This window comes from Takifugu flavidus, chromosome 19 (genome assembly GCF_003711565.1).
Source record: "Takifugu flavidus isolate HTHZ2018 chromosome 19, ASM371156v2, whole genome shotgun sequence".
Lineage (NCBI taxonomy): Eukaryota > Metazoa > Chordata > Actinopteri > Tetraodontiformes > Tetraodontidae > Takifugu > Takifugu flavidus.
The window spans coordinates 6,145,443-6,164,198 of record NC_079538.1 but is presented as its reverse complement, the minus strand read 5'-3'; the positions used below and the strand labels follow the sequence as shown (position 1 = coordinate 6,164,198).

General features: G+C 45.6%; 4 protein-coding genes across 5 annotated transcripts; 2 read left to right on the top strand and 2 right to left on the bottom strand.

Moving 5' to 3' along the window:
- The first annotated feature begins 923 nt into the window (after positions 1–923).
- On the top strand, positions 924–6,644 carry tmem151ba (transmembrane protein 151Ba). The gene is made up of 2 exons (XM_057017489.1): positions 924–1,396; positions 3,307–6,644. Exons 1-2 carry the CDS (start codon positions 1,307–1,309, stop codon positions 4,741–4,743), a joined length of 1,527 nt encoding a protein of 508 aa, XP_056873469.1. The 5' UTR covers positions 924–1,306; the 3' UTR covers positions 4,744–6,644.
- A 204-nt stretch (positions 6,645–6,848) lies between these two features.
- tcte1 (t-complex-associated-testis-expressed 1) lies at positions 6,849–10,818 on the bottom strand. The gene is made up of 7 exons (XM_057017490.1): positions 10,306–10,818; positions 9,968–10,019; positions 9,507–9,603; positions 9,101–9,274; positions 8,399–8,997; positions 7,613–8,062; positions 6,849–7,172 (listed from the first exon to the last, which is right to left on the bottom strand). The coding sequence occupies exons 2-7, from the start codon at positions 9,992–9,994 to the stop codon at positions 7,032–7,034; spliced, it is 1,488 nt and encodes a 495-aa protein (XP_056873470.1). The 5' UTR covers positions 9,995–10,019; positions 10,306–10,818; the 3' UTR covers positions 6,849–7,031.
- A 46-nt stretch (positions 10,819–10,864) lies between these two features.
- rnf8 (ring finger protein 8, E3 ubiquitin protein ligase) lies at positions 10,865–14,327 on the bottom strand. Of its 2 annotated transcripts, none has more exons than XM_057017486.1 (9): positions 14,113–14,327; positions 13,793–13,921; positions 13,038–13,477; positions 12,750–12,957; positions 12,597–12,659; positions 12,383–12,472; positions 12,188–12,295; positions 11,906–12,110; positions 10,865–11,425 (listed from the first exon to the last, which is right to left on the bottom strand). In XM_057017486.1, the coding sequence occupies exons 1-9, from the start codon at positions 14,233–14,235 to the stop codon at positions 11,250–11,252; spliced, it is 1,542 nt and encodes a 513-aa protein (XP_056873466.1). In that variant the 5' UTR covers positions 14,236–14,327; the 3' UTR covers positions 10,865–11,249. The 2 variants fall into 2 exon arrangements, with proteins under 2 accessions (XP_056873466.1, XP_056873468.1); XM_057017488.1 differs by having other exon boundaries at positions 11,236–11,425; positions 11,899–12,110.
- A 346-nt stretch (positions 14,328–14,673) lies between these two features.
- aida (axin interactor, dorsalization associated) lies at positions 14,674–18,475 on the top strand. The gene is made up of 10 exons (XM_057017500.1): positions 14,674–15,022; positions 15,713–15,776; positions 15,861–15,914; positions 16,142–16,196; positions 16,278–16,341; positions 16,450–16,556; positions 16,914–17,036; positions 17,111–17,233; positions 17,299–17,416; positions 17,495–18,475. Exons 1-10 carry the CDS (start codon positions 14,916–14,918, stop codon positions 17,592–17,594), a joined length of 915 nt encoding a protein of 304 aa, XP_056873480.1. The 5' UTR covers positions 14,674–14,915; the 3' UTR covers positions 17,595–18,475.
- The last annotated feature ends 281 nt before the right edge of the window (positions 18,476–18,756 follow it).

The following is an 18,756-nucleotide window of genomic DNA, read 5'->3' as shown; positions in this document are numbered from 1 at the left end:
TATATATTTAAATCCTGCTCCCAAATTTGAATGTCAGGGAATTAGTGGTTAGATTAAAGAATGGATATACAGTTATTAACATAGTTATTATTCACTACCAGAGGCCACTTCCTGTGGAGCCGCAGAAGCTGAAGTTGTTTTATAGATTTTCATAATTCTATTCATCAGTTTTTCCAGTTCAGCTTTGTCTTTTATTGTAAGTTTCTAGATTGGGTCTCGATTTGATTGTTATAAAGACACGGTGAAGCTCCGACAGTGATTGTTCTGACTGGTGTTCTATGAATATGTAAAAACTAGAGTTCCTGCTCTGGTTTGTGGTAACCTGTGAGCAAAATGGCAGATCATTTATCAGGCCCCGAAGTTTGGCTTTGGTTTTGTACAGCTTGTGACGGGCTAGCTCTCAACCCAAAGCGACCATATGCTACACACTGAAGCAATAACCTCCTGTCCATGTCGTACCATGCCAGGCCACTTATCGCTACCCTCTGGATGGAATACCTAAAATAATATTGCATGCTACACCCAACGGGTCACCCTTTCTTAATGGAAATGACAAGTGTGCACAGCCCCATATAAAACTGAACTGTAGTGTAGCTGAGGTAGCTAAGCTATTTAGCTCAACCCTTGTGGTTAGATCCTATTATCCTTATATTATCTAATCCAGTAATCAGTCTGGTTTGGATAGTTTGGATGTGATGTGACTGGAATGTGAGCACATTTTAAACCCGAGCCAAACCCAAAAGCTTAATTAATTTATAAAATGCATTGATTAAATTATGCATTTGTGCATCCATGCTTTAAACAAGGGTTGCCGTTCTTGATCACGATATAATTTCTGATGTGTGGGGGTGGAATTCCTCTCAGCAGCTCCTTGGTGCTCTCTCCTCCTCTTTATTGAGGCTACATTGTTGTGATGGGGTGGGTGCTCACATGTCCCCCTGCCTGTCGTCTTTGTCCTGCCTCACAGCTTCACCGGCTGCCATGGACACTGCCTACAGGGAGAGCAGCTGACTGCCGCCTTTGTCATTTCCTATAACACCACATGCATCCCTTGCATCAGTTTTCGCAGCATCTCCAGACAATGCAAGGCGGACAGACCCAGTTTTGCGCGTTTTCATCATGCACAATGATTCAAATAGGCGATCCCCGGCGACGCCTGCCCACCTGGAGGATGCTGGGACGATTCTGAGCGTTTCCGAATGTAGTTTCTTCTGGATGTTTAACAAAGGGGTTTTTTGTGTTTTTATATCGCACTCTAAATTGGAGCTACCTGATCCCATGTCCCGGTTTGAACACTGTTGTCATCATGTCCCCGCCATCGGCTGCAACTGCCAGTGAAAGCAGCACCAGCCCCACCACCGTTCCCGAAGAGGAGTCGGAGAACCCCCGTGGGGAGGTGAGGACATTGTTTTCAGTGTGCAGGCTATATTTCCCCTTTCCTTATCCGGGCGCAACAACACTGTGATTATTAGTGCCCATTTTAGTTATGGCAATGAAAAATGTCAGCTTTCTGCATTGTTTTTCTGTGGTTGTGGTTGAAATTGAGGAAATTTCATCGCGATAGTTCTCCTGAATAAAAATTTAAAATATAAATACCAACCTGTTTGTCCAAGCGCGCCTCCGAGGACGTGAACGTGCATGGGTGTACTTTTCTTGTCTGAAGCGCTTGCAAAATGACGCCAACCTTTGTGGGGCCTGGGGAACAGACCTCAGGGGGAGAAGGCAAATCAAAATAAAAGCAGAGCATTTGTTGTGCTCTTTTATTTGTTTATTTATTTTATTTATTTATTTATTTTATTTAAGTAATCTTGTTGCATGACTTTTAATTCTCCCTGCACTTCAGATATTGGATAAGTTACATATCTATTACACAAGAGGGTTTTTATGTAACCTGATCTTGTTATTCCAAGACGTGAGTGGCACATAGTCATAAGCACCACAACACAAAGTCATCATCTCTCAAGATGGGAAAAATAACGATGTAATATCAATTACATATCATGAGAGGATAATGGTGATTGAGGGGGTGTTGTCCTCTATCCCATTTGAAGGCCTATTATTAGCTGTTACTGTTGAACCTGGACTTTTCTCTCAACCACCAGGAAATACAGACATGCAGGTTGAAGCCCAACAAAGTAAAGATTTTTCAGTCACTTCCTTCCTTTCTTGCTAACATGGTTAATCTTTCACCAGGATTTCTGGTGGTCCATGGGTCGAATAAAGTGTGGCGGGCGGCTGCACATTCATATGGTTGACACAACAGTTCCCTCTTTAATTGGTCGGGATGAGTTCAATCATGAAACGCTATACATAAAAGTTGCTGGGTACATTTCATAAATGTGTAGTTTTGTGTGTGCAGGACATAAAACTGAGTAAATGATCAGTCTGCTTTGTCCTAATTGGGGTATTTTAGCGTGAATCTCTTTTAGCCTGCAGAGTAGCTTCACATTAACAGGAAAACTGAGGGCCAAAGCAACCAAGGTGGTGAGGATCATTATGGAGATAAGACATCAATTATTCATGCTTGTCTGTCACTCATAGTGCACATACCCGCCATATGACACTCAGTGCATCCCTGCAGTGATGCAGGTTGTTTGTGGTCGCTTGTTTACAGGCTTTGATCGATGTAAGCGATGGAGAGGAGAACTCTTCAATTATCGCCATCAGCATGATCTTTAATGGGGATAAGTAGGCAGGGTGTGACACGTCCTTTAAACAACGGTCTCTGAAAGCACTGTGGTTTTTCTAGGGGCTTCTGAATGCATGCCACCTTTGTGTGGTTGTGTTCCCAGTAGGCGTGACTAGCTCTCGCACGCGGGCGCCGGCAGCATCCCGTGGTGATAAAAGATGGTCCCAGATTTATGCTGCCAGTCACACAACAGCTTTTTTTTTTTTTTTAAACCCTGGGAGGTTTGGCATTAATGGTGCCGTCTGTTATACCCATCTTGAATTAGTCCTGTTTTTGACATAAAATGTCCCATTATAAACAAACTGTCGCCACTGATTCACCACAACCGGTGAATTAATCACGTCCTGTAATCAAAACAGTGATTCTGTTGATTTTCCCAAGCACAGGCCAAGACACATGAAATTAGCTTCCAGCTCATGCATAAAGGATGCAGAAGCACTTAGAGTGCAGAATAATTCCGTCAATATTTTATATGCATGAGCCATTACTCCAAGCATAGATTTGGGAAAACTCCTAAGCTCAACAATTTAATTATCCAACAATATAGTTGTAATAATTCTATAAATAACCTGGTCGTTTTAAGTTTTCACGAGTTCGTTTTCTGTGTTATTTTGCAGCAGCGGCCTCAAAAACAAACCCTGAGCAAAACCTTGTGCCAGGAAACCCACTGGAAATGCCTGCTGCTCTCCCTGCTGATGTACAGCTGTATCGGGGTGATGGCCTGGTGCCAGCTGACCACCATCACCCGCCTCTCCTTCGACAGCGCTTACAAGGGGAAATCCATGATGTACCACGACAGTCCTTGCTCCAACGGCTACATCTACATCCCCCTGGCTTTCCTGGTCATGCTCTACGTGGTCTACCTGGTGGAGTGTTGGCACTGCCACACCAGGAACGAGCTGCAGTATAAGGTGGATGTGGACGGCGTGGCGGAGCGGATCCAGCGAATGCAGCAGGCCATGCCGTGCATCTGGTGGAAGGCCATTAGCTACCACTATGTCAGAAGGACGCGGCAGGTGACACGTTACCGCAATGGAGACGCTTACACCACCACACAGGTGTACCATGAGCGAGTCAACACCCACGTGGCTGAGGCAGAGTTTGATTATGGCAACTACGGCGTTAAGGACATCTCCAAGCTCCTGCTCGGCCTGGAGGAGTTCCCCATCACCAGGCTGAGGTTCACCAAGTGCTTCAGCTTCGCCAACGTGGAGTCAGAGAACTCCTATCTGACGCAGCGGGCTCGCTTCTTCACGGACAATGAGGGCCTGGATGACTACATGGAGGCCCGCGAGGGGATGCACTTGAAGAATGTAGACTTTAAGGAGTATATGATTGCCTTTTCTGATCCTACTCACCTACCCTGGTATGCATCAAACTCAACCTTCTGGGCGGCAGCTGCTTTCACCCTGTCCTGGCCTCTGCGTGTGCTAACAGAGTACCGCACTGCCGTCGTACACTACCACATAGAGAAACTGTTTGGCTTTGACTACATACCAGTAACACCGTCTGAGGAGCGGCCATATTGCCGACGCATCCCTCGGGTCAACACGATTGACAGCACAGAACTGGAGTGGCACATCCGCTCCAATCAGCAGCTGGTTCCCAGCTACTCAGAGGCGGTCCTCATGGACCTGGCCCAGCTGTCAGGGACCTCGAACAGGTACTCAGGAGGCTTCAGCAGCTACAGGCAGAACTGTGAGCGCTGCCACCGTACCATCAGCAGCTCTTCCATCTTCTCACGCAGCGCCCTCAGCATCGGCAACACGGGGAGCCCGCGCATTCCCTTCAGCGCCAGTCGCTTCTCAATGGGGCGGCTGCACGGTTCCAGGCGCAGCTGCCTGTGGAGGAGCAGCGGCAGCCTGAACGAGCGGTCGTGCCCCTCAGAAAGCACGCGCTGTCTGTCAGATCAGCCAACCAATGAGGAAAATCCTCCAGACTACCAGGACGCGCTCTATTTCCCGGTGATCATCGTACACCGCAACGAAGGCTGCGTCAACCACGATCACCGCTCCCTGCACAGAAACGGATCCTGCGTGGAAACTTCTCTGTGACCGATCGCCTCATGATACAGGAACCGAGGCTAGTATCAGGCCAGCACCGACATCTGCTTTTGCAGAGGGAGTTAGGTCGGTGAGAATGGAGAACCACCAACCCCCTGTCAGTGCCACAAGAGGCCTAAATGAATAAATATTGCAAAATTTAGACAAATGTTATGTGACTCTTTGGAAAATCCCAAATTGCTTATAAAGGGCAACAAACATTGGACTCTGTTAAACCTTTGCAAGTGACTGGGTGGTTTAAAGCTGACTGTGCAAGTCAGAGTTTACGAATACTCCGCTTACAAGCCTGTCACATGAAACGAAACATCAGATGGAGTCATATGAAGCGAGCTGAAATCAGCGTCACTACAGATATCACAACATAGTCAGTGAATAATTTATTACGGGGGTGGAATGGACCTTCACGTGCTTTCGTATTTGCTGTCAACTGTACATTTTGTATAATGCCGAGATGACCACTCAGCAAACTCACTGTAATATCAGTAGACCCATGCCTGTTCTATAAACGTTTTTTTCATTTCATATTGGCCATATTTATAATCAGCCTACCTCGTTCTTCAAGTGCCTAGTGATCAACTGTCACTAATAAACTACTAGCATAACTAAAGTCATTTCATCTAGATGTTTCCTTTAGAAATGGTGAATTTAAGCCCTTGGTATTAACATTCAACACGCCGACTGCTGCTGCTGCTGATGTATATCTAGAGACAGCCTGAGAGCCAGCCACCAAAGATGCTGGAAATAGTCGGAGGCCTGGATTCACTACTGATAATGTCAGATTTAATAGTATGACAGAATTAGTTTAAAGGAATTAAAAAAAAAAAAAAACAGGCCCCCTATGCACGTTAGATCCGAGGGGAATATTAACTAGAAAAAAAGGCAAAAAGTACTTTCCAAACCTTAACTCATACAAAATTACACTAACAGGCTAATGGATAGATGAAAGCAGTATATATTGGTCATCTAATTATGCAAATGAGAAGTAATAAAAGTCCCTATAATGGTAAATGTCAGTTACACAAATGAAACCACTGCAAACACAGTTGGATGCATGGTAAAACAAATGTCTTTTTTTGGTCATTTTTTTTTTATGACTGCAAGTCATGACTGGTTCCCCGAATGCACGTGTTTGTGCACCGTGCATAAAATGTAAAAACGACCCTAAATAAAGCCCAAAACTCCGCTCGAGTTTTAGGAGAATTGACGCAGCCACTTTCACACTGACACCACATTTCTCATTAGCCGCGCGGCATTTTGATGTGGCTGCAGTGTGAGAACCAAACTTAATAGTCATTTAGGAAGGAAAAGCCTTTCCCAGCACAAGGCCAAATGACGGTGACGAGAAAATGAAATCCTTCATTTCAGGCCAAGCGAATTCACGACTCGACAGTTTTATACCGTAATAATGGCCGTCGTCATGCAAAGCGCTGAGCCCTTCATCTTTCGTTTGCCACAGCCAAGAACGCTCTTTTTTTTAATCGTTTTTTTGAATTTTCCGGACAGTAGAAGGGATTCCTAATTTAGCTGGAGATGCTGTTGCCGTGTCTCCTGCTGATCTCGCACACTTGGAGTTAGGGAGCAAAATGAATGCAAAACCCTTTGACAGACTAAAGATCAGGAGCACAGAGCTACAAATGCAACACACAGCTGACTGTTAAATGTGATGGCTGATTTAAAGAAATTCAGTCTTGTCATATAGGTCATTCTTGTATGGACTAGAAAAACGTAGCATTAGCTACACTACTCCTGTTCTTTAAATACCTTTAGCAGGTATGTGAAAAACAAAACACAGGTATGTATTCTCACAGCACCACAATGTTGCCTTGTTACATAAGACTGAATACCAAAACTGTGTATCAACCTGGCTCTTCAATAAACCGATTACTCACAAATATGTGTCAGCAGTTACTGTGATAGTTGTGCTTCATGGTATTTAAAACTATTACTGTAGTATCTTTCCTCCATGAGGGTTAATGGTGCTGTTGAACATTAAAAGCGGCGCCGTGGCTCAGAGCGAAGGGCGGAAGTGGGTGGGGTGGTTGTGTTTTGAGCCGACACGCCATCAGTTTGAATTAACTTACAGAAACTAGGAGGTGTTGGGTTTATGTGCAGGTTTATGCCAAATTTGACTGCGCTTACGAGCTCCCAGGCTCCAAAGACTTGATATCGCAGCGACATCGACCTCTGTCCTCTGATGCGTGACCAGTAATTGTGTATCACACGTGAAGCTTTTCTTCTGGTTTTAATTGCTGCTTAGTTGGAACGTCTGCAGTATTCCTCTATCCCTCCAAATGCTGGTTGGACCAAACCACCTGCTTTATGGAGGAGGCACTTTGATCTTCGATCTCCGTCAGACGAACATCGCACTCTGTTAGGATGGTGTTGCAAGACAGCGCCGCTTGTAGTGCTTTTCCCCCATCCTACATGGACACACACACACACACACACACACACACACACACAAACACAGCCTGAGTGATCTGTGATCGTCTATGGTTTATTCCAGTCAGTGAAACTAGAGCAGAGTGAAGCTCAGAGGAGAAAATCAACCTGATCCACAGCATCTCTCAGGGGGGAGCAACACTTCCATTATTGCATGTTTTCCAGACATGCTTATGAATCATTGAAAATGTCTCTATCTTATTCTGTCTGCTCCTTTTATACCAAGCCTTATACAGACTCAGTCATTGCTGCATAATATAGATTAGTTTGTCTCAGGATTCTAGCTGCAGCCGGTTTCCAAACATTTCCCTGGCATTAGATTATATCAAATGATCACAGTTTGAGGGGGATTCTGCAGTTATACAGATCCTGACATGAGAAACCAAAGGCTGGCAGTAAAGATGCTGGAGTTACTCACCACGCCCAGCTTGTTGCAGGAGAGATTGATGCTCCTCAGGGTCTTATTCTGACGCAGCGCTTTAGCCAGCATCGCTGCAGTGTGCCCCGTCAGCTCATTGGCTCCCAGGTGGAGGTGACAGAGGCTGTCGTTCCTCAGCAAAGCCCCGGCGATGGCCTCGCCGCCCTCATCCTGCAGACAGTTGAGTCGCAGGTTGAGCGAAAGCAGGGTGCCGTTGTGCGACAAGGCCTGGGCTATAGCTTTGGCTCCCGGGTCACCGATACAGTTGTTACACATTTTCAGTGTCTCCAGTCTGCTTTTGTTGAGCAGTTGGCTGATGGCTTTGGCTCCTTTGTCTCCAATTAGGTTGTAAGACAAGTCCAGCTCCCTCAGGGATGGGTGATCCGACAGGTGTTTCACCAGCCTGCAGCACTTGTTGTCGTCCATGTGGCTCAGACAGACATGAAGAGTCTAGAGAAATGACACAAGTCATGATTAGCCGCTCGAAGCCTTCTGGAGCACAAGACACACAGCAGAACGGTTCTCATCCTGGACCCAAACGGTTGGGTTCAGACACCATTTTCTTGTGAGGCAGACAAAAATGTAATGTACAAAAGTGACTTATTTAGGTTTAGCCAAGGGCTCTGCTGTCATTTTAATGTAAACAGACTGACTCCAAAGCTTGGACGGTGCCAGAAACGTTCAGCTTTTCGCGATAGGCTGTAACACGGGTCAGAAGCAGGAGAAACCAGAGATGTTGAACAACAACAAAGAGAGAGGCTCCGCCGAATCAGAGCTAGCATTCACCTTCAACGTCAGGCAGGACTTCAGGGCCTTGCCGAGGGACTCGCAGTCTCTGTCAGTGATTTCGAACAAGCTCCATTCAAAATTCATCCCGCAGTTCTTCACCTGGTACACCAAGTGGAGCTCTTCCAGGTTCGGCAGCTTGTGAAGCACGATGTTGAAATCAAAGTGGTCGAGGTAGGGTCCATCATGGTCTGGCTCACTTTCCAAATCCAAGTACGTTTCCTCCCCCTCCTCCTCTTCTCTCTTCACCTGTTCCACCTCCTTCTGGGGGTTCTTGATGGGCGGCAGGAGCTGGGAGATGTTCAGCCTCTTGATGTAGTTGTTACAAAGAGGAACTATGTTGAGGACGGTCGCCGGCTCCGTAACACCGGGGACAAAAAACTCAATAACATGCGCCATGTGCCGCTCAAAGAACATCCTCTTCCAGCTGTGGCCATAACAAGAGACGTCGCAGAAGTCCCACCGCTGCTCGCAGCATCTCCTCCAGTAGGCCCCATCGCTGATCAAATTGGCCGTGATGTGCAGAGGCAGAGAAGTGGACAGTCTCTCGTGGACAAAGTCTTTGTGGACAGGCATCAGCTGGTCATAGACGGGCTTTTCTGTGACAGATCAAGATTGCACACTTTACAAGCAATACTAAATGGCCAATGCTGCTTCTAATAAAAAAGGGCGTTGACGGTTTGATTGGACCAGAAATCACACCCTGATAATTTGCCACTATTGTTTCGAGGCAGATGTTTGATAAACAGGGAACCGTATCCAGGCACCAGTCTGGGTCCTCAGCAAAGATCCTCCGCTTCATCTTTTCTGAGTGTTCAACAGGGGCAACGCTGCCGGGTGGGTTACAGGGGTTGAGATTGGTTGAGGTTTCCGCCCCTAGAAAGCAGAAATATCAACATTTGCCATTAAAACCTATCAAAATATATATTTTTTAAAATTCATATATTTTTCCGTTCGGCTTTAGCATATAACATTCTCGTGATATTCTGTATTTGACCGGTTTTTAATTTAAATTTGACTCAATTAAGGCATGCGTTTAAAGGAATAAAAGTCTCACTGGCGTGTTGCAATGAGCAGATATTTAAAGTTTCAAAATTCCGACGCAGACCTGGTTGCGCTGGGCTTGTTTCCTGCGTCTCCTTGGTAACATGAAGAGGCAACACTGGAGACGTTATTCCGTCCTGAACTTCATCAGGCCTCGGAAGCTGCGTGTGTCCAACAGAAATGAACAGGAAATTGTCAATATTTACTGGGACTGTAACACAACGGAGAGACTTTAAAAGACTTTAAAACAATCGTTTCTGTCGGGTCTGGTTCAGATCGAGAGCCAAAAGTTCCTATAGTTTGGAACGCATCATTTAGGCGCACTCTTGCAGACATCTGCAGCCGTGGCGTCCTGCTTCTCCTCATCTCCCGTCACCCTTTCCACCTCCTTCTGGGGGTTCTTGGTGGGCGGCAGAAGCTGGGAGATGTTCAGCCACTTGTTGTTGTTACAAAGAGCCACTATGTTGAGGATGGTCGCCGGCTCCGTAACACCGAGTCAAATGTCCTTTGTCGATAATGTCTTACCTCGGGCTTTTCCGATTTATCTTCCATAGTCGCCGACTGGTTGAAGTCAAAACTAGAGGGCAGGTATAATGGATAATAAGTTGTAATAAGATGCATTGAATCAAAGCCCCTTTTATCTCTGATCAATGTAAAATCAAACGATTATGCTTCTATGGATTCTCCAAAAAAGTGTCAAGGATGGGGCCATGATTTATTTTGGATGAGAAAAAGTGGACTGATTTAATCTTTTTCCCCATTAAAAGAACAGTAAAGCAGGCGCATTGTACTAAAGAAAACTGTTCTACGAGGTTCCCTCACCTCCTGGTCGGTGTATGCAACCATCATAAATTATGCAGTACCTGGATTCACGTGGGTGACGCCAGGTACAGGATTGGCTGATGTATCCAAGGTCGCTCCAAATGTGCTATGATGACAGAAGGAGAGGCCCAAACTGTATCCCCCAAGGGCTCCATCTCGGCCCTCCTTGTGTAATCTGGTCTGACAGACATGCGCTTTCCCCGTCCTCTGTTTTAAGGGACTGGAGCGTGACATTAGCCGTCCAGGAGGTAATCTCCCCCTCCCTGAGCTGCACTACCACAGCAGACTGCAGAAAGAATACCAAGAGTCAGGGCACAACGAACCCTGACTGGCCTTGTAGTGCACTTCAGCTGTCTCGTCATGCACCCAACCAGTTTTCAGTTGTTCATCCCGAAATTCTAATATTTTGGAACAGATCAAAAATCAAAATAGAGGACCTCTCTGATATGAGACTGGAGCATTTCTCCAGATGGGTTTGACATGGTTTTGTTCTGAAAAGGTTCCCCAGAGTTGAGTTAAAACACTTTTTTCATTATGTCCCATTAAAGACTAATTTAAAATGATTTTTACAGAATCATACCAGATTGGTGCCACAAAAAGTTAGTTTTCTATCAAAATATTTATTTTTGAGTAAACAGAAGCAGCTTTCTTTTTTACAATGAAATGTAGACAATGAACAAGCTCCAAATAATCCCATTATTCAGAGAATAAGCCCATGCACCACTGGCCCTTGTGAGTTTTACCTGCACCCCCCCATCATTCCTGCCACAAAGCTATTAAAAATGAGCAGGTTTCTGCTTTTGCATCACAATGACAAGATCGAATGTTAAAGAGGGAAAGATGACACTTTAGTCCTTTTGCTGATGATAAAGACAAAAGTACTTCACAAAAACCAACGACACAGAAACAGTTTCTGGAGCCAGTTGAGGATTTTCCGTGCTCTCACATGAAGCTCAATAAGTCCACTTCCTTTTCCTGCCCCGGGCTAATCCTCTGACTCATCGCAGCTTTCAAGAGAACAGATGCTGAAGGGGCTGGAGTCCAGATGGATGCTGCTGTCGATGGTCACCAAGCTGTATTCGCTGTCGCTGCTCCAGCTGCTGTCCAGCGTGTCCTCGTTTTCGCCGTCACTGATCACCATCACCTCAGCGGAGTCAGGTTCTGCCCCACGACACACACGCGAGAACAGCGAGATCAGTAACACTGTTGGCCAACAACTCAGAACACACCTTCCCTCTAATTTAGCCTAAAATATTACCAAGTCCTCCCTCAGTGCCGCACACTGTTGGATTTAGCTCCTTTGCTGAATACAATATTAGTTTTCCACAAAATGGGAGAGAAAGAGAACATGATTGAGCCACTGTGGTGCCCTCTTATGTCTGACCTGCTCCCAATGCTTCTCTGATGCACAACATACTATTTAGGAGTATTTATCTAATAGTCTCTGAACGTCATGGCAGCAGGAAGCTGCTGGTCTGGTTTTCAGACGGACCAAGGCTGCACGTCTTTAAGCCATCGTTAAGGCTTTCTTTTGCAGCCTCTTGTGCAGCATCCTGACATCAGGATAATAAAGCAGCGATCCCTACAGTTTCTTTCCATTTCATTAAAAAAAAAAGAGGTTGTATTTGACGCACCTCTCACCTTTCCGCTCAGCAATAAGTGTCTGCCGCCGCGCCTTCGTGTCCAGGCTGAGGTTTTCCACCATGCTGTTGATGCAGTTGTCCAGAGCCAGGCAGCGGGTCTGAGAGAGGATGGCCTGTCGGCAGATGGGGCACTCGTCTTTCTTTTTCCGCCACTGCTTGATGCAATAACAGCAGAAGCTGTGAGCACAGTTCAGGATGACTGCCTGCATGGACACAGAATGAACACGTTGGTTTTCTGCTCTCCCGTGTGACTGTTCCCCAATCAGGCTTGTAGTCTCGCCTCAATGAAGAGCTCGGAACAGATGATGCACTGAAGCTCGTTTTCCAGAACTTCAGTCACTTGTGTCACCACCTCTTCCTTCTGGGCGCACGCCTTTTCTTTTTCCTCCTGGAAATATTACAAAAAGTAAATAAAAATGAATGCGAAAATAAAAGCGGCGGCCCCGGAGTAGTGCCGATCCAAGTACCAACGTACCTTTGTTACTTCAAGTTCTTTATTTTTGGCAAAGAGAATTTCTTCATAGGCTTGCCGGGAAAGGGCGAGTTCATCTATTACCTTTTTTTGCTAACAGAAAAAAAATATACATCACAAATTCTGACATGCGTTACATCACAGCTGCTGCAACATTCTGTGCTCTGGCTGTTTGCACTTGTGCTGGAACAAGAAATGAATAGTGTATGAGGCACACCTCTTGTAAGGCATCCTGTAGCTTTTTCTTCATCAGCTTCTCTTCTTGCTGCGTTTTCTGTGCCTAAAAATTGCGACCACATTAGGTGAGGTGATGCTGAATCATCCAGACTGCATTTGGCCTGTTAGGCACCATTGTGTGACAATCGCTCACTTCTAGCTGCTGTTGAGTTTGGCTGAAAGACCTCTCCAGCGCCTCCATCTGGTGCATCTTAGATCTGAGGGTCTCGAGCTGAGCCTGCAGCTCCCTGACCTGCACTTCTCTGAGAGGGTCGGTCTGCTGAGGCTCCTCGCCCAGCGATTCTACCTGTTTCTGGGTACTGTCCACCTGCCGCCTCAGAATCAGGATGTTCTGGCTGTACCTGCACGCACAAAGTAGTTCAACTTAGAGATCATCACAGTATTTATACAACAGGTCATTGGTTCTATCAAACTGTCTTACGTCTGCAAGTTGTCTGTATCACACAGGATATCAGAGGGCTGGTCCACTTCCTGGGCTCCTCTGCTGGCTCCACATTGTTGTGTTTGGATGTGACCGAGCTTTTGTTTGCATTTCACCGGTGATAAAGGACACGCTTTTGCAAAGGTCTTGCCTGCCGAAGAGCACCGGTAAAGCTTGGGCTTTGAGGTGGACGGCTCAACTTCTTCCACCACTAACTTTCTCTTAGGTTTCTTTGGAAGGATGACTACTTTGGGGGAATCTTTCGGTCCCTTTAGGAAAAACTCTTTAATGTCTTTGAGAGGCCGTTTTACAAGAACGTAGTTAAACTCCACCTCAGAACCAATGATGGGAACCCCAAGTTGTATGGAGTCTCCAAGCTTCAGCTGATGGGCTTCCTCAGCAGGTATCCGGCTTCCGTTCACCCAAACTCCATTAAGACTCTGGTGAAATAAAAGATCTAAGTTTCATTTCCAAGCAGAGGTAATATTATGCTTGAATGATAGGGACTATTTGAGCATTTTAAAATCCAAATCAACCACCATCATTTCTGATTGGATGTTTAAAAGTTACTGAATAAATTCCAAAGGGGACAGATGAAGAACAGACCAAGATGAACTTGGTTTCACTGCTGATGCACACAGGTGAACCCAGGTAGGGAAGACATAAACTAGGCATAATAAAAATTAATATGTAATATATTTCCCACCTGTATTCATGGGTTTTTGTCATGCAATGCTGATCATAAATTTGACCACCTTCTTGTCCGTGACTGTCCACTGGCCATCGTCCCTTTGTCTGAAGGTGCAGTGGAGTCTGGAGATCATCAGAGGACAACTTGGGGACAACAACTGGTAGGTTACGTCCAATCCACGACCAACTGTTATCTGAACAGCCACAAAGTACAATTTTCATCGCTGTAGCTCTTCATATTTAATTAAAATTGTCATTCCCCAAGAACCTTCTCGGGAAATCCTCATACAATGTAAAATAAAACATTTCCCTCTCAAGACTTTAAGCAACTTTAAGTGCTAATTTCAACCGAAAGTCGCCAGCTAGCAATATTAGCATACTGCACCTCGGAGTTCTCGTAAAACCGGAGCCAGTCTGAATTTCTGCCGACTCTCATTAAACAAGACACATCCGAGTCTCCGTCGTCTTCCTCCTCAGCCACAGAAGAATTGGTCGCCACACTCTCCATCTTATTTTATGTTTTAGGGGTCTATTTACACCTGCAGCACCTAATGTTAAAGACCGTCCCCACGTCCATATCCGAAATGGAAGGAGCAAACCGGAAACCCCTGGCTTGATTTCAAAATAAAATCACTAAAATAGTCGCCTAGATCGTTTTCAACTTTCATTTTTAGAAGATTCAGTTGCCACGAGAGTATTTTATGATACATGCACTTTTTAGTGATTATTTTAATAAAATCATGACTATACGGAAATGAAAAGTAATATATGGTAAATAAATTAATGAAAAACTTTCTCTTTCTGGGTTCAATTGCAATATTTCAAATGGAACATCAACCTATTTTTAAAAAAATGTAATTGGTGAGTGTTCAAAAAATAAATTTTTGCCGTGAATATCTTAAAAACGATTATATCGGTAACAGACATCCGGTGGTGGTCTCCAATCGTGCGGCACCGCGCACCAAAACGCGAGCACCTCGGACTCCAGGCGGGACTTCCTTTCTGTCGCGGATGCGAAATTAGGGTGATCAGGCAGAAAGGGCTTGGTCAGAGTGTCACTGTGCGCGTCTGGCTAACAGATAACCGCGTTGGCCAGACCACCGCTGCCGCCACAGCTGGAGCCCCGTAGATGAATCTCCTCGCCGGCTATGCTGCCCTGAGAGCGCCGCGTGTATCCGCCCTGCCAACATGTCTGATGTCAACAAGACCATCCAGAAGTGGCACGCCAGTTTCAAGAAAGGCACAGACTTTGACTCGTGGGGACAATTAGTGGAGGCTATTGATGAGTACCAAATGTAAGTTGCATTCAACATGTGTGTGCATGCGCGTTAGATCTCTTCACAGCTGGTTTTTAGCCACCCCGGCACCCCCCTCCCCCCCAGGGCAACATATTTCTCCCTCGCCTTGTCCTCGTCGTCCTGAACGCAAGGGGAATATGAGGCAGAGGGGGTGCGCGGTGCTTTCACAACTTCCCAGCCCCTGATGTGTCAGTCGCCACCGTAAACCAACCCGAGCCATCCATTACGTGATGTGGCAGTGGCTGCAGAGGGAGCAGGGTCGCTGCGTGTGCGTGTGCGTGTGCGCTTTGCGTCTGCCACATTCATCCACCGGTAGCTTGACCGCTGTTCTGTGGCTGCCTGGAAAAGTCTTATGCCGTGTTTCATTTGGGATCATGGACCATTACTCCCAAGAGAATTGAGAAATGTCCAGCCACACCCTCTTATTGTTAAGGGTGGGTTTGCATCTGTCCAGTGAGGAATGTTTCCTGCTTTCTCACGACATCAGTGTCTTGGCATATTCGCGAGGTCAAAATAGTTATCAGGAGAATATTTATGCGTTTTATCCTAAAACGAGCTTACACTGAGGAAGAGAATGCAACAACTGTAATTGTTCGATGTTTTCGTTTTATTGCCACCAGGGGGCGCGAATGTCCGGGTTTTACTCATCTCAAATTCAGCTTTCACGCACTTTTTGTTGTTCCCTAGTTTGGCCCGGCATCTGCAGAAGGTGCAGTCAGCCGCTTCCGCAGACTTCACAGAGGATCAGAAGGTATTTATTCATTCTGTTAACCTTTGCACCCATCAGTTTGGCTTTTTATACCAACTGAATGTATTTGACTGCTTCTTTTTATAGAAAACCATAGGAAAGATTGCAACATGCCTGGAAATGAGAAGTGCCAGTTTGCAGGTTTGTGTTTCCTTCTTATTCAATTTAAAATTTGAATGCACATGTAACAGTTTCACAAAAAATGCTTATAATTCCCTCATGTATTTATTAAACTGAGATGTACTTAATAATATAACCATATACACTGTTACTCAAAAGTAGCAAATTTCCAAAGACAGTTTTGACGATAAGAGTCGCTCTTGGTTTTGTATGTGCTGTATTATTAATGACCTCGGTACTCTCTGCAGTGCACGCAGTCAAAGGAAGAATTCAAGTTAGAAGAACTGAAGAAACTGGAAACTAGTGAGTGCACTGATTATTACTTATCCTGCTTGCTATTCCATTTGGAATAACACGGACCTCTGCTCGTCTCCTTTCACACAGTAATCCAAAACATACTGACCTACAACAAGGAATTCCCATTCGACGTCCAGCCAGTTCCCTTAAGGTAGATCTTATATGCACATTGTATTGCTACCATTAGGTAAACCTCCATTAGGTAACAAATGCTAATTATTGTGTCTTTAACTCCACCTAAAACCTTCCTGGTCACCAGGAAAATCCTTGCTCCGGGCGAAGAAGAGAACCTGGAGTTGGAGGAGGATGAGGAAGATGGCGCAGGAGCGGCAGGTTCCACGGAAGTCCTTCCCTCTCGCTCCCCTGGTACTGCGCGCCTGACCATAAACGTTAGCCAAGCACACGCTCGGTTGTTGTGGGGCGGTTTGATTTGCATGTAGTTGTATCTTTGTCTTCTCTGTCGGTGCTGTGCGTGGCTTTCTTGCTCATTCCTGTCGCAGCCTCCCAAGGTACGTGTCCACTGGGCAAAGGAATTCATTAGTTGTGGCCTGCAGATCCAAGTTTAAGACAATTATTCCTGTAGCTTCTTCATTGTTGTCACTGTTAATATTGAATCCTCCGCCCCTCCTCTGGTGGCCATTGCAGTATTTCTGTAAACTCCAGGAAAGCCTTGAGAGTGTTGTTCTGATAATAGTTAATACTCGCAACCTCTGTCCTCCTCAGGTACCTTGTTGCCACGGCTGCCCTCAGAACCCGGGATGTCGTTACTGACAATTAAGATAGAAAAAATTGGGCTGAAGGATGCGGGGCAGTGCATCGATCCTTACATGACTGTTAGCGTCAAAGGTAGCCACACCCACGTGGACAATCTCAGGAGTCGCACGTCGACTGTCGTTGACGTTTCCTGTTGGCCTTCGTAGATTTGAACGGCGTGGATATAAACCCAGTGCAGGACACCCCTGTGGCCACCAGGAAGGAAGATACCTACATTCACTTCAGTGTGGACGTGGAGATCCAGAGACACGTGGAGAAACTACCCAAAGGTAATATCGACGGTTCATCCCCAAGTCACGGACGACGTACTCTCTAACCCTGAGCGTTCTTCCAGGAGCAGCTATCTTCTTCGAATTCAAGCACTACAAACCCAAGAAGAAGTTTACCAGCACAAAATGTTTCGCCTTCATGGAGATGGACGAGATCAAGGCCGGGCCCATCGTTATCGAGCTGTGAGTGGACCCGTCCTCTCCGTCCCCGGTCCTTTTAGTTGCGCGTCATCTGTCGTCACCTCGTCCATTTGTCTCCAGGTACAAGAAGCCCCCGGACTTCAAGAGAAAGAAACTGCAGCTGCTGACAAAGAAGCAGCTGTACCTCCACCTCCATCAGACGTTACACACGGACAGCTAAGGGCCCGCCGCCTTGAACTCTTAAACCGCTGAGCCTCCTCTTTCATCCGCGTCCTGGCTAATTCTGCCCCTCCAGCTCGTCCCATCCAGCTGCCCAACGTCCGCGTCACCTCCGCACGCTCCCACGAGTGCACCCCGACACCCGTTTGATATCAGTGGAGCGGATGCGGGTGCAGGTTCCACGCATTAAGACAGTCCACGTTATCTTCGGTCTTCCGCAACTCCCTGAAACAGGAGCGTTGAGCCCGCCGGGACGTTTGTCCCATTAAATGGCCCCCGCCGTCGTGTCCTGAATATTCAGCACAGTAATTGCCAGAGTTTGTCCAATCAAAGGGTATCGTTAATGTTAATTTGCAGTTAGACTGACCAGTTCTTTTAAAAAGATGGTGATTAAACTCGCTGATTATAAATTTACAGTGTCATTGATTGACAACAGCGGTAGTTCTTTTCTTTTCCTGTTATTATTAGGGTGGCAAATTCAAATTCTGATGGTTTTTTGGGTAATCTTCCAAAATTATCCCATCATTGGGCTGCAAACGTGTCTTATTGGTAATGCACTTTTATTTAATTAGAATTCTTTAACTTTATTGGCCTTGACTAGAATGTACTAAAGAAACAAATTCAGTGAAATTCACACTACCTTGATCTGTGATGTTACCCTGCTAAAAGGGCTTTTTAAATATTAAATATAAACCACATGTACCTGTTTTTATTCCTCCCCTTAATCAGCAACATTGTAATGTTTGAGTTTAGATTTTATTTTTGTAATGTGAAGCATTGAGGACTAAATTAACTAATACTGATGGATGCGCTCGTGATGTGATGACAGCAGAATGTATCAGACATTTTACATTTAATTTCTAATAAACTACAAACAAAGCAGCTTGGTGGGTAATTTGCCTGGAGTTTTGTACAAGAAGCTGGTGATTTTTTTCCCCTCATCACATCGAGTCAAACTGACTTCAGCTCCATTCTTTTCCAAATTAACCTGCACAATTGAACATGAAATATAAAATTCCATACACGTGCCTTTAAAAAGACCTAGATTGTTTTTGAGCAGGTCCTGATATGAGTCTAAAATAATGCAGTTGTCCACACAATTTCCTGTGGGGTCATAGGTCAATTGAACTGACCTCTGACCTGTACCTGAATGCATCAGCCTG

Coding starts and splice junctions, on each gene's coding strand:
- rnf8 (XM_057017486.1), bottom strand. CDS start 14,235: ATGGAGAGTGTGGCGACCAATTCTTCTGTGGCTGAGGAGGAAGACGAC. Junction 12,473..12,596: donor TACAGGATGCCTTACAAGAG/GTGTGCCTCATA, acceptor TTTTTCTGTTAG/CAAAAAAAGGTAATAGATGA. Junction 11,426..11,905: donor ACTTATTGCTGAGCGGAAAG/GTGAGAGGTGCG, acceptor GTCGTGGGGCAG/AACCTGACTCCGCTGAGGTG.
- tcte1 (XM_057017490.1), bottom strand. CDS start 9,994: ATGGAAGATAAATCGGAAAAGCCCGAG. Junction 9,604..9,967: donor ATAAATCGGAAAAGCCCGAG/GTAAGACATTAT, acceptor GGACACACGCAG/CTTCCGAGGCCTGATGAAGT. Junction 8,063..8,398: donor AGTCCTGCCTGACGTTGAAG/GTGAATGCTAGC, acceptor TCATTTCTCTAG/ACTCTTCATGTCTGTCTGAG.
- tmem151ba (XM_057017489.1), top strand. CDS start 1,307: ATGTCCCCGCCATCGGCTGCAACTGCCAGTGAAAGCAGCACCAGCCCC. Junction 1,397..3,306: donor CGGAGAACCCCCGTGGGGAG/GTGAGGACATTG, acceptor GTTATTTTGCAG/CAGCGGCCTCAAAAACAAAC.
- aida (XM_057017500.1), top strand. CDS start 14,916: ATGTCTGATGTCAACAAGACCATCCAGAAGTGGCACGCCAGTTTCAAG. Junction 15,915..16,141: donor TGAGAAGTGCCAGTTTGCAG/GTTTGTGTTTCC, acceptor TACTCTCTGCAG/TGCACGCAGTCAAAGGAAGA. Junction 16,342..16,449: donor GTCCAGCCAGTTCCCTTAAG/GTAGATCTTATA, acceptor CCTGGTCACCAG/GAAAATCCTTGCTCCGGGCG.